Below are 14,364 nucleotides of genomic sequence, written 5' to 3'. Positions count from 1 at the left end.
TTTTCATGTGATTCTCTTTGTGAGCCTCTTGTCTAAAATCATGATCTCTCATGCCCTCCTTTTTCTGGCTTTAGCTCTGCATACAGTCACTAACCCGTGTACCTGCCAAATCCAGCAGAATCTTCCAGTCCTGATCTTCTGTAGATGTACTCTCCTTGTCACTTTCTCCTTCCCTGGTTTCCATGACATCGCTTTCTGCCACCTTTCCTTTGTGCATAGACCTCTGTTCATCTACCCTCCTTTTCAATGTTGTGTTCCCTAAGACTCTATCCTTGGTCTGATGCTTACCCAACACAGTCTCTCTAGGCAATGTCTTCCGTGGCCATGAATGACTTCTATTATGTATTCTTCCATGTAGAACTCTCTTCTAAGGCCCAGATCCAGCGATTTAACCATTGTACATTAAATAGAGAGTATAAAAACAAATTTGTTAGTGCCTTCCCTTATATTCAGGGTCTCTCTACTTATGGTATCTGCATTTGAATTGGGTAGAGGTGTTTGGTATCTGCCCCCTAACCCCAACACAGAGGCACTCTATCTACCTCCTTACTCTTCTGCAGTTCCCTCTATGCACCCACAAATACACACACACAACCCGCTTCACCAACTTTCCCCCTCTCAAACACCAGTACTGCAGCTCTCCATTTTTATTGGCAAGAAGGCCAAAAGATTTTTCTTCCCCTTTGGCTACTCATCGTGGCTAAAATGAGGGGATAGGGTGTTGGGCCAACTGTGATATCCCAGAAAAAAACAAAGAATTTTACTAATTTAGTATGCTTCATTTGTCCATGTTAGTAACTATTTCAATAGACCATCTCTTTCGAAGTATGTTAATCCTTGAAACGTTTACAGAATGATTACTCGAAACAGGTAGTGCACATTCATACCATTTCTCCTGCATTGTGACTTTCATATTTAAAACCATGAGTGGAATTGTAATATCTATTTCATTACTTTCAGATTTAAAACTACATGTTGGATTGTAATGTGAATTTATAGGCAGAGATAATTTACCTTGTCCATCAAAAAAGAAAAAAGCACAAGCGAGTGTTCTCCTGTCCACTTTTCTCCCTGTATATAATTAGGACCGTAAGTCTGAGCTCACATTCCTAACAGTGTTCATGGGCCGGAGGAGCCTTGATTCCTTGGATGCGTCTCATGCCTAGATCAGAATGCTCTATGGGGAGACAGAGCAAGGTGTCACACTGGTTGCATTTCTCTTAGCAAAGCTTTCTGAAAGAGGTGTGTTCATTCAGTCTTTCTTTCAGGCATAAGTACTCCTTGCATCAGAGCAGTGTGCCAGGCTTGATGTTAGATACTGGGGACACAAGGTGATGAAATGTGGTCCTCTCCCTGAAGTTCAGAGGAAGAATAAAGATGTGGCACCCTGTCTCTTGGAACCTTGCCACTCAGAGTGTGATCTGTGGACCATCAACACCAGCATCACCTGGGAGCTCGTTAGAAATGCAGAATCTCAGTTAAGATGGAGCGGCATCTCCATCCAGGATTCCTCATTTACAGCAAGCTCCTGGGTGATGCCAATGCTGTCAGTCCAAGGGCTGCACTGAGTAGCAGCAAGGTCTGAGGGCAGTCTCCTCGAGCTGTTCTTTAGGTGGATCCATGTGTCTTTGCTGGTCTTCTGTCACAGGAGTGGATGACGGAGGATGCACTTTCTATGCTTCCAGGCAGCCTTGAGATACACAGCCTAATATAGATGTGACAGATGTAGCTTGTCATAACAGTGTAACCCACGGTGGGGCTCACCTTAATTCATCTATCAGCATTCAAGGCATCTGACTAATGAAAATGAGATGGCCACGAAATTGCAAATGGTGAGCGGACCTGGGGTAGTTGGAAGGTCAAGAGCTACTTTGTGGGTACCCTGCATACCTAAGGCAAATGCACTAGCAGTTTATTATGCAACAATTAGGAAGGGCCAGGACCTCTTTTAGCAGAATTAGAGTGTTATCACTGCAGTCCAGGTGGGAATAGTGAGGTCCAACCTAAAGGAGGAGAAGCTGGATTTAGGACTCATTAGGAATGTTGAATCAAATGGGTTACATGTGGCCCAGCCAGGAGAGAAGAGACTCTAGGTTGGTGCTCAGGTCACTGGCTCTGAGACTGCAGGAGGAAGAGGGATCTGGGATCTAGGTTTCCCTCTGGGATCGATGGAGCATGAGATGTTGATGGGACATGGCTGGTAGATATGGAGGTGCACAATCCTGGGGCTCCAGAGAGGAGTCGGGCTGGAGCTGCGCTGACAGTATCGGGTAGACTTGGTCATAGTGTATTTGCAGCTACAGGTGTGGAGCAGATCATTCAGAGAGAGCCCTCAGAGTGTGAAGAAAGGTGCACAGAGCCTAGGGCCCTGTGGAAGCAGAGCCCTCCAAGGAGCCTGAAAAGGGACACTGGGAGAGGTAGTCGGCCTGCGATTCCAGACCGTGGTTCGGGATGGCTCGTCTTGTATTTTATTTTTCAAAAGTGACGGGTGATATTCTTACAGGCCTGACAAGGTTTTTCACTGTCATCTTCGTTGATGGTGAGGGTAGCTCTTTGTTTTTAGTTATTGTTTGGTTGTTTCTAGCTTCCCAGTTTCTCCTGTGCATCTTTTAAGGTCCTTACAATTCTGGTCAGGGCAGTGATGGATGGGATGGCTGATCGTAGTGGAGATGTTGCATCTGGCCTCAGAGGAAAGCTGCAGGAGCTGTTTGGCAGAGTAACTTCAAGAGTGACGAACGATGGAGAAATCTGGAGGCTATATGCCCAAGTGTGTGGAAATGGGCAGAGTGACAAGCCTGATGAAAATGAAAAGGTGAGTCCTGCCTCAGTCCTCCGGGGCTTTTGCCTTCTGTTTGAACATAGGTGTAGTGGATCTGCTTTTTTGATGGTTGGAGGAAGACTGTGATAATTTGAAAGGTAAGATGAATACGCTCAAGTTTTCAGGTGTGATTCAGAGTTCTTAACATAAGCACCCTGAATTGTGGACACGTTAAGATTTGTAAGTATTCATCTTTTTTCTTTCCATGAATTTTTCTTAAATAATTGTTCTCTGTTTCCTGCAAAAGGGTCTGTCTTAACCTGCTCTCCCTCCAGAGCTGCAGCGAACAGCTGGTTCTTGTTATTTACTCCACACCCCTTTCTGCAGGCTCCTTGCTGAAGACTAAGGTAGACGGTACAAGGACAAAGGAGTGTTTAAATCCGAGATGGAGACTATGAAAAGGAGAAAGAAAAAGGGGCTAGATAAGAATATCAGAGAGGAGCTTTTAAAGTCTAAACATAAAATATTTTACAAAGGTTACCCTGCCCCTTTCTCACAAGTGCAGTAGAACACCAGATAGATTCAAGTTATGCCTTAGCTTCTTATCTTAGAATGTAGATGCACCTCCAGAGTTTCTAAGGTTGGAATACTAAATATTTTGTGCTCTTTTCAAAACATCCACAACAAATCAAGTGTACTTCTTGTGTAAGTTTGGAATTCGCCACAGTACAGCTAATCTGTGGGATTCTTAGCCATTCTCTCCTCCCTCAGTCCACCCAGCTGGCTTCCACCAAAGCCCTGTCAGCCCAGAGAACACATACTCACACGCAGGCATGCACACACTCCTGCTTTCCGTCCTTCCATTTTGCCTTGAATTATGTCCCCTGTTTATGTGCAGAATTAAGGGTACTCTGAATTCTCTGATCTGTGACTTCTCCCTCAAGAATCCACAAGGGTGGGGTTGTGAAAGAGAGTGTTTTAAACATCTGTGAGTTTACACACCTACCAGTAATTCAGTAGTTTTCACCAAGTTCACACCTCATTCTCTAAACTGGTCTCTCAAGCTGATGGCTACAAATGCTAGGGAAATGTGTATACTTCTTATAGATTTCCAAACCAAGCGTTTTTATTTTTCTGTTTGGAGGGAAGTGTCTCTATCCAGACACATCCAGTTGATTTCTTTTAATTGCTCATTGCTGTTGGATGTGCATCTATGCCCCTTCTTTGATGAGAATCATAGAAACTGTGCTACATAACAAGAGAGACTGGTTTTTCGGTTGGAATTTGTTCCATATGACTTCCAGGAAGCTGAGTTTGAAATGTGAATTCTACTTGTTAATCTGAAAGTTGTTCTTTTTCTTTCCTCAGGCGTTCCAGTATCTCTCTAAGGCATACAAGTGTGACACACAGTCCAGTTGTTGGGAGAAAGATATTACATCATTTAAGGAAGTGGTTCAGAGAGCCTTAGGACTCGCACATGGTATTTGATGTGATGTTTGATATCCATGGCATATTTTAATGTATTTTTACTGATAAGAAGTATTAGTCAAAAGCAAAGTTCCATTACAAATAATTTCAGGTTATTTCATTATATTAAAATTGTTGTAGTTAATTCAGCAAATATTTACAGACCAACTATTATGTAGTAGGCACCCTGGAGCAATAAGAAGAAATAGGCTAGAGGCTTAAATAGTGTTTGAATAAGTGACAGATGATAGAAACTTTAGAGATAGGAAATACTTTTACAACTGTATTTAATCTTCACTTCACACAGAAGTAACCTTCTCCTGCATTGATGATGTAGTAGTGAGAAAATATTAACTTTTCCTGACTCATGTTCTTCTTTTATAAATGAAAATATTCATAAAAATACATAGATTTCTGGAGTGCATAGCAATATACATAAGAGCTATGGCATATACAAAGGAAATTGCAAATATAATCTAATCCATAACTTTGGGAAATTTAGTGGGTGATATTTGAGGGGAGGGAAAACCTTACATATAAAATTGTAGGCCAGTTGGGGTAAGATACTCCAGATAAAGGCCGCCTTTAATTATTTGCATTAATGAAAAATATACTAGTTAAAGGTAATAATGCACTTTTATATTTATGTTTGAATATAGGCATGTGATGCCCTGGGAATGCAATTCAAATAAAATAATGAAGCCACACTGTCAAGAACTGAATCACAAGGACTGTGAACCTATCCTAAAGTCCTCCTCTAACTTCTGCAACTAATAGTTGCAGCAAATAGGTAGCCAACAAGGGACAATAAAAAGGGCAGAACTTTGGACTCAGGGAGGCCCAAGTTCCAGGACCAGCTCTACCACATACTAACTAGGTGACTTGGGGTCACCATTACTTAGCTTCTCTGACTCTTAGTGCCCTCATGGGGAAACTGGGGATAACCTACCTATGGTTGTTATGAAAAATAAGTAAAAACATATTTAAACACTTACCAGTATCTTACACATGGTTTAAATGTTAATCCCTTGCCTCCTTACCCCCACCCTGTTCCTTCTATGGTAGAGGATCTGGGCTGTATGATAAGGGACTCAAAACTAAAAAGAAAAAAACGAACAAGAATAAAGTTTAACTTTGCCTTGAAAGAAGTCATAGAACATTCAAACAATTTAGAAATGGGCTTAGTAGTTAATAATTACTTATCTTTGACAAAAGGATATAACTATCCAAAAGGTTGAGATAATTGCCGATAGACCAGTGGAAGGATGGTCTAGGGTGGCTAGAATTTATGTAGCTTGTGCTGGCCTCTTGGTGGGTGGGCTTAGATGGAGCTCATTCTTTATCCCTTTGGCCTTTGTGGATATGGTACTGTATTTCAGTAAACCCATGCTAAGCAGTTATAACAGGGTGCAATTTTCTCTGAATTTATCTGAGCTACTTCAGCTTGCCAACCCTAAACATTTCGGTGAACAGCAGGCTCTATAACAGTCAAAGCCAAGATATTTTCTGTAATCACTAAGTGATAGTGTTAAACCTGTCAAATATAAATATGCAGGTTAAAGAAGTACTCTAGGAAAAATCTTCATTTTGCCTCTTAAAGTTGATTGCGAACTATTTTTGGTACCTTTTTTTGTTTTTTCATCCAGGCAATACTTAGAGAAAAACAAGTGTCTGTTCTTTTTTTAAGTTTCCCTTTGACTTAGTGAATTATGTGTTCGTGCTCCTACAACATTTTAAGCATACTTGAGTGGATGCTCAGCTTTCTTTTCTCGTGATATTTTAGATTTATGGAGATAAATCTTAACCTTTTCTATGTTGCTTTTGTATACCAGTGCTTCATGGAAGAAAGAGCTGAGTTTCTCTGTTATTTCTGTTCTCTTTTTTAACTTTCTCCCCATCACTGTTCTCCACCTCACCCAATTCTGGAAAAGGAAATATAACATTTAGAAAAATCTCCATATGATTTATTCCCTTCTGGGTTGCTATTTTTAAGAGTAGCCATGTGCTTCAGAAAGCTTGGTGTAAGACATTGTGGTCTCCACGTAGTGTTGGAGACCCTTCTATGATAGTGTTGTCATCGTGTACCCATTGTTCTGTCTGGAAGGTATTCATTTACAGTCTCTGCTGTTCTGTCTTCTGGGAAAGAGTGGACAAAAGTTCGTTCCTTCTTTGCCATCCAGGAACTTCTAAAATAATAATTACACATTTTAACTACAGTCTGCCTGGAGGAAGCACAGCTGTCTTGGATTTCCCGATGATTTGAAACAGCAGGTTGTTTCTCTCTCTCCCTGTCTCTCTGTCTCTCTCTCTGTCTCTCTCTGTCTGTCTTCCCCCCCCCCCCACCGTCTCCCCATCTCTAACGCCTTTTGGAAATGGGATTGAGGAAGGGGACTAATGGAGCACTGTTTGTCGTTTTTGCTTTTTTGTTTTTATCAAAATGACAATGAAGGATTGAAAACAGAATCACAGCTGTTTTGATATGTTACTAGGTACTAAATAGCCCAAGTACCTCAGTAATAGCAGTTACAACCTTCCTCTATTATGGAACATAGACATCATAATCCTCACTATCTCCATGTTAACTGTACCCTTTGAAAATGAGTGTAACGTTGTTGATTACCATGCATCCTTTCAAAGTCTGATTATTATTTTAGAATAGGAATGTCAAGCATAGTTCTCACCAGCCATGGAAGGTGTTAATGAATGGCAAAACTATTTTGCCAGGCACAAGCAACCTCCAATTGGTGAGAGTTTGCATACAGAAAGAAATCTGTTTTCCATCCCTGTTCTGTGATACAGGGTACTAAGTAAACTTCAGTTGTTGCACTGTTTAGTGTAGTTTTAAAATAGGATCTGATTATTGATCTGTTTGTAGTGAGCATAATTTAGAGGAACAAGAACAAATCAGTGGAGAAATACGAGGCATTTTAGATATATATATATATATAAGCAAGACATTAAATATTATTTATTCCAAGTTAGTTTCATTCTTTTAGAATTTCTCATTTTGTGCATGTTTTATTATTTTTTTTCTTTCTTAATTCAGCAACATTTTATTTTGCCCCTCTGCTCACTAGGCATTTACTGTCTTTTTTTTTCTTTTTTTATATATACACATTCATATATATATATATATAAATGTGTGTGTGTGTACTTAAAAAATTTTTTTTAACATCTTTATTGGAGTATAATTGCTTTACAATGGTGTGTTAGTATCTGCTGTATAACAAAGTGAATCAGCTATACATATATCCTCATATCCCCTCCCTCTTGAGCCTCCTTCCCATTCTCACTATCCCACCCCTCTAAATGGTCACAAAGCACCAAGCTGATCTCCCTGTGCCATGCAGCTGCTTCCCACTAGCTATCTATTTTATATTTGGTAGTGTGTATATGTCAATGCTACTCTCTCACCTCTTCCCAGCTTCCCCTCTCCACCCTGTGTCCTCAAATCCATTCTCTACATGTGCATCTTTATTCCTGTCCTGCTCCTAGGTTCATCAGAACCATCTTTTTTTACATTCCATATATATGTGTTAGCCTATGGTATTTGTTTTTCTGTTTCTGACTTCACTCTGTATGACAGACTCTAGGTCCATCCACCTTACTACAAATAACTCAATTTCATTTCTTTTTATGGCTGAGTAATATTCCATTGTATATATGTGCCACATCTTCTTTATCCATTCATCTGTTGATGGACACTTAGGTTGCTTCCATGTCCTGGCTATTGTAAATAGAGCTGCAGTGAGCACTGTGATACATGGCTCTTTATGAATTATGGTCTTCTCAGGGTATAGAGGCATTATATTTTTACAAAGCTCTTCACTTGTTCTTTTTTTTTTAATTAATTTATTTGGCTGTGTTGTGTCTTCGTTGCTGCACAGGGCCTTTCTCTAGTTGTGTTGAGCAGGAGCTACTCTTTGTTGTGGTGCGCAGACTTCTCATTGCAGTGGCTTCTCTTGCTGCAGAGCATGGGCTCTAGGCATGGAGGCTTTAGTAGTTGTGGCACACGGGCTCTAGAACGCAGGCTCAGTAGTTGTGGCGCACAGGCTTAGTTGCTCTGCGGCATGTGGTATCCTCCCGGACCAGGGCTCGAACCTGTGTCCCTTCATTGGCAGGTGGATTCTTAACCACCGTGCTTAACCACTTGTTCTTAAAAAGCATTAATAGGCAGGCCCTGTGCTAGGAAGGGTTACACGCTCTTGATAATTTCAAGTTTTAGGAAAATGGGCTCTCCAGAATGCTGGAGGTAGAGGTGTCGGGAATGAGTGACTGTCCTCTCCCCTACTTCTTGCTAATGGATACCAAGCATGGCTTAGTGACCCCAGAGCCTGGTCGTGGTCACGTTCCCTAAATGCAGGCGCCTAGGTTGTTGGCGTCACTTCTTCCAGAATGGTGATGTAAACTCTGAATATGAAAATGCAGCAAGAATTGAGCTGTAGATATCTGGCATGTCACTTCTTTGGGCTGGTGTCATCTGCAATTGTGATTCCCCATTAGGGACTCAGTACCGTGAGAAGCCACATTAAGATGAGCTGTATATGTTTTTGTTCTCTGTGGGTACCTTGTGTTCAATTAGACCTTGTCTCTGCCTAATTTCATTACTCTGTGCTTGTGTGTGTGCACGTGCATGTGTGTTTTCACGGTCCATTCCCAACAGTCTGTAACTCACCAAATATCCCTCATTTTCCTCAAAATTTTCCTTTTAGCAATAAGCTATCCTTCTTAAGGGATAAAAGGAAAATTTATGCATATAACTTATTTTCCTTTCACCAAAATAAAACTTGTCACATAGAAATATTTCTGAAGTCTGTTACTATAAAATCCTAATTAACTAATTGGTTTTTGTACTTACAAATTATCATTATCAATTTTTAATGGATGTTTTCCCCATATTTATCTTCCAGTGGCTATAAAATGCAGTAGAAGCAAATCCAGTCCCCAAGAGGCTATACAGGTGCTTTCTTCAGTGCGACTCAATTTACGGGGCTTGTTATCTAAAGCAAAGGTGAGAGTGAAATGTGAATTAATTAGAATTATCATAGAAAATAAAAGGTCTTTGGTATCAGCCAGGTGCTCTTAAGTCTTCCTTCACATGAAGGATAATTTTAGGCCCATGTTATATTTTAGACATCAGCCCCCAGGTGATTAGTTGTACTGGTGAGGAGATCATTGACCCAGTGGCTAAACCACCCTACACATGGGTAACTTAGGAGTCTTTGAAATTAATATTTATAATCCGGCTCTTGATGCTTTCTTTAAGTCAAATTAAAACACTGCTCTACTACTTACTATCACTTTTTCCCGAAGTGTGGCATATATACTACTAGTAGCACTTGGGTAAACATTTTATTTTAATATGTATTTATTTCAGTGCATCTTAGAAAAAGTATAACTAGCATATCAAACCTACAATTTCATGAATAGTATTGCTTATTTTCTATTTACAGTAGTGTTCTAATGTTTCCTTTAAAATACTTTTATTTAAATAAAAAATTGATTTAGAGACGAATATTAAGTAGGTGTATATGGATTTGACACAAATATTAAGGTAGATAGGTTGACTCAAGCCTGACAACTAAAACATACGGTATCAGATTACAAATGCCAACCTATGATCCAGTGCTAGGATGGGGACACCCGAGAATTATGGAGGGAGGTTTTTTGAAGATTGGACTCCACATCTCTACCTGGGACAGATCGGGTCTGGGACAGAGCCTGGGAAGTTTGTGTTAAATTTCCCAGGTAATTCTAACATGCAGCCAGGTTTGGAGTACACCTCAGGAACAAAATTTAAAGGAATATAACTTCTAACACACTTTAGCACTTTTTTTTCTAATCTTTCCTTGCCTTCACTATTTAATCCTGGGTTGCAAACTAATTTTACTTCACTTCTGAGAGCAAGTCCATGGTAAGTGAAGGTCACTTCTGGACACATGTAAAAACCTTTCCAGACTATGCTTTTTATTAATTGATGATCTTTTCAGATCAGAGCATCATTTTTGCCTCTTTAGATTATTAACTCACTTTTCTGTCCTTATTAGTCTGCATGCTGGAACCAGGTTTCTGTAATCTACCTGGGGAAACTGTATTTCCTCCCAACAGGAAACTTCAAACAACTTCCGATTATGAGTCTCTCAGAAAACTGCAAGAGCTCTCTCAAAGAAAGTCAAGGTAGCAGACTTTTTCTGTGACTCTCCTTCCCAAATTGGGAGCTAATTTTCCTAGTTTTGGTGAGATCACTAACCTACCCATGATTGTTTATTTCTTCAGGATGTACTCTACAGATTTCCCTATTCTGTGCAAAACTTTTTCTTATAATGTATTAACTTTACATAAACCTATACTTATATGACTTAAATAGTCTTGTCTGTACTACCCATCCGTTCATATTGTGGAACTCCAAACATTGAAAATGAGACCTTAGAACATCATCTGTATTTAGATTTTGTTCTCATTAGATCACAACTGGATTATCCGAAAATGGGAAAAATTGCTTCCCAACATCTCCTTTGAAAGCACCTTTTTGCATATAATATTTGGGAGTCTCTGATTTTGTAGTAAATCATATGCCTTTTCTACTTTTTCAACAAATTGGGTTTGCTAAGCAGAATTGCCTTCCAAAAGAACACTTTTGCAGAACACTTTAAAAAGTGAAAATGGGGGACTTCCCTGGTGGCGCAGTGGTTGAGAGTCCGCCTGCCGATGCAGGGAACACGGGTTCGTGCCCCGGTCCGGGAAGATCCCACATGCCGCGGAGTGGCTTGGCCCGTGAGCCATGGCCGCTGAGCCTGCGCGTCCGGAGCCTGTGCTCCGCAACGGGAGAGGCCACAACAGTGAGAGGCCCGCGTATCGCAAAAAAAAAAAAAAACCAAAAAAAAAAAAAAAAAAGTGAAAATGGGGCTTCCCTGGTGGCTCAGTGGTTGAGAATCTGCCTGCCAATGCAGGGTACACGGGTTCGAGCCCTGGTCTGGGAGGATCCCACATGCCACGGAGCAGCTAGGCCCGTGAGCCACAGCTACTGAGCCTGCGCGTCTGGAGCTTGTGCTCCGCAACAGGAGAGGCCGCGACAGTGAGAGGCCTGCGCACCGCGATGAAGAGTGGCCCCCGCTCGCCACAACTGGAGAAAGCCCTCGCACGGAAACGAAGACCCAACACAGCCAAAAATAATAAATAAATAAATTTTTTTTAAAAAAGTGAAAATGAATGACGATAACTGTGTTAAATAGCAGGCTTGGTTTGCATGAATCTCTGGTCTTTTCTTGCCAGGCCTGGGACTTCATGGAATTAAACTCCTAGGTAGAACCTAGAGATTCACCTAAAGTCATGAAGTCCATGCTTGGCCAGGACACAGTAACTCCTCGGCCCTCAGCACCCTGTCCTTGTACAGATTTGCTGCAGGGGGTCGTGAGGGCGGTTGGTGAAAACGCTGGAGAGCCTGGAGACAGAACAGATTTACCACTTACACTCCATGGGATCCTCAGCAAATTATTCATTCTTTCTAAGCCTAAGTTTCTTTCTGCTTTCTCCTTACTTTATAGGGAAGTGATGCACACTATTTTTTAATTAATTAATTTACTTTTGGCTGCATTGGGTCTTTGTTGCTGTGTGTGGGCTTTCTCTAGTTGCGGCGAGCGGGGGCTAGTCTTCGTTGCGGTGCACGGGCTTCTTATTGTGGAGCACGGGCTCTAGGCACGCGGGCTTCAGTAGTTGTGGCTTGTGGGCCCTAGAGCACAGGCTCAGTAGTTGTGGCTCATGGGCTTAATTGCTCAGCGGCATGTGGGATCTTCCCAGACCAGGGATCGAACCTGTGTCCCCTGCATTGTCAGGTGGATTCTTAACCACTGCGCCACCAGGGAAGTCCCAGTGGTGCAGATTTATGATGATTTGCAAGTACTGTAATTCTTAGTAAAAACAAATATGCTATGTGAGTCCAAGTTACTTTCCTCAAAGGTGTTTTCTCTACTGATCACATCGCAGCGGTTGGTATGTCAATCTGTTGTGAAATGCTGTACAAGGCGTGACTACACAGTAATGTGGCAAAGCTTTGCAAAGCATTTTTGAAGTTCTGCATTCAAGTGAATGTTCTTTGCTCCATAAATCACTATGAGAAACTCTAAGCTTATTGTAGTGATGATGCCGTCACTCAGAACATCTTCAGAATTCCCTTTTTAAAATAGCTGTCAGAACAATTGCTATCATCTATGGTGGTAGTAAATAGTTATATTGTAATGGTAAATTTGATTTTTGTAAACAAATCATCTAGTCAGTTGTGATGAAAAAGATTTATGGTAAACTGAGTAAATTACATTTCTGATTAAAACACATGTACGCACACACACACACACACACACACACACACACACACACACACACAGTCATAAAATCCTGAAGCTGATTTCTTGGGTGCCTATACCGGCTCAGCAGGCAGCTCCTAGAGAGGCATTCCAGAATGTTTCAGCCATGGTGGCATTATTGGAGTATGTTGCAATATGCCTCCCAAGGCAATTCCTTTTACCGAAGGGGGGCACTTTTATTTTGCTGGGCTTTTTTGCTGTCACCAAATTTTGATGATCTTTGTGGCCTCTGAGTCCTAAGACATATTAATTTTCAAATAATTAGCATAAAAGTATGATTTATATGGACTTGAATATAAAATACATTTGTTTTGCTTGTATACACAAAGAATAGATTTCTTTTGTTTGGATGAATGATGTCTCTTTATCCAAAAACCATCTTATGACATTGAAATGAATAATATAATCAATATTCAAGGCAACCATTTTGAAGAGCAGAGCTGATTTGAATTTACAAGTTCAGGCATATTGTTTGATTCATCCTTTAATTGTTGCAGCTTGTATATTTCAGGATGGCGAATAGAACAAATACTACTGTTGCTACTATAATGTATTATTAAGCAAAGGGAATTTTAATTCTGTACTCTATCTATATTATTTTAAAGAGATTTTCATCGTTTTGATAGTTCTGCCTTGTTCTTTGTGTTGCAGCAACTTTTTACAGATGTGGTAAGTGGAGAAATTTCCAGGGAGTTAGCTGATGAAACAGCAGCAATGGACACCTTAGTAACAGAGCTTCAAGACCTAAGCAACCAATTTCGAAATCAGTATTGACCATCCTCAGAACAGCTTCTGGAAAAGGTGCTTCACCTTCTGGAATTTCTCTTATACCTGTGTATCTAAACTACAAGATACTAATTTTTTTAATAAATTTCTCTTGTATGGGTAACATTCTTTTGTGATCTTTCCAAATGTTTGAACTTTCTGAAATACATTAAATAAAATGTTCCTTCCTTCTTTCTTTAGGCTTAATTACAGTTGAATTCACTATTTTTATTATCCTTCAGGTATTTCAGGACAAAGAGCAAAAAAAATGTAGTTTTCTTTTTAGCGTAGGGTTTATTCTGTCACAGCCTAAAATGAATTAGATCATTCTTTGGAAAAAGTCTAAACAGGAAAAAAAGAAATCACACGCTACAAGTTTGTGGAATCATTAGATTGGCTGATGTGTTATCCAAAAGTGATAAAAGAGTACTTTTGGTGATGGAAACCTTTACGCTTCTTGAGATTTTGTATTTGGGTCCAAAAGATATGGGCTTGGCTAAGTTAGAAATGTGGGTATGGTTTAACTTCTAAATAAGGGAAAATGCAAGAAAAAAATGACATAACTCAAATTTTGACTCAGCCATTAGCCACTAGTAACCAGGCTGACCCTCATTGTGTATACTGCCAGCCCTAAAGATGGTTATTTAATAAGGTTATTATGAGTGAAGACAGCTATAAATGGTGCCATATTACAAAAATGCCAAAGTAAAATGTTTTCTTAGTAATGTCTATGGAAACAAATATTGAAGGCAGCAGCTGAGCTTAATAATCTCACTACAAAAGTCATAGTAAGGAATTTGAAGTCCTGGCTTGGGTTGCTGAATATTGGGTCCCATGCATAAGTCATTTGACCCTTGCTGTTTTCCATGTTCTTATTTATAAAATGTGAATAATTTCTATCCCTTGCTGCTTTGTGAGTTTCTACTGCCTTTGGAGATTTAAAAATATGTAATCCACAAATGTAAGTATTCTGACCATTAAAAAAAATGTTTTTAAAAACTTTCGTCAGTGAAT

At 40.1% G+C, this 14,364-nt stretch overlaps 1 protein-coding gene across 7 annotated transcripts in view; it reads left to right on the top strand.

Annotated features, from left to right (window-relative positions):
- The window catches only part of TTC27 (tetratricopeptide repeat domain 27), a 183,913-nt gene extending 170,439 nt beyond the window's left edge, over nt 1–13,474 (top strand). For 4 of the 7 annotated variants that reach the window (XM_033838751.2, XM_033838750.2, XM_073791458.1 and 1 more), the window contains 4 exons: nt 2,615–2,812; nt 4,127–4,238; nt 9,136–9,236; nt 13,237–13,474. In XM_033838751.2, the coding sequence (XP_033694642.1) occupies nt 2,615–2,812; nt 4,127–4,238; nt 9,136–9,236; nt 13,237–13,359 (534 nt within the window). In that variant the 3' untranslated portion in view covers nt 13,360–13,474. Of the gene's footprint in view, nt 1–960; nt 1,044–2,614; nt 2,813–4,126; nt 4,239–4,884; nt 5,103–9,135; nt 9,237–10,333; nt 10,896–13,236 lie in introns of those variants that run through there. The other 3 variants (XR_012325753.1, XM_073791456.1, XR_012325754.1) reach the window with 3 other exon arrangements.
- Nucleotides 13,475–14,364: the final 890 nt, after the last annotated feature.

Source organism: Tursiops truncatus, chromosome 14, assembly GCF_011762595.2.
Source record: "Tursiops truncatus isolate mTurTru1 chromosome 14, mTurTru1.mat.Y, whole genome shotgun sequence".
Taxonomy (NCBI): domain Eukaryota; kingdom Metazoa; phylum Chordata; class Mammalia; order Artiodactyla; family Delphinidae; genus Tursiops; species Tursiops truncatus.
This window is presented reverse-complemented; position numbering and strand designations above follow the sequence as displayed.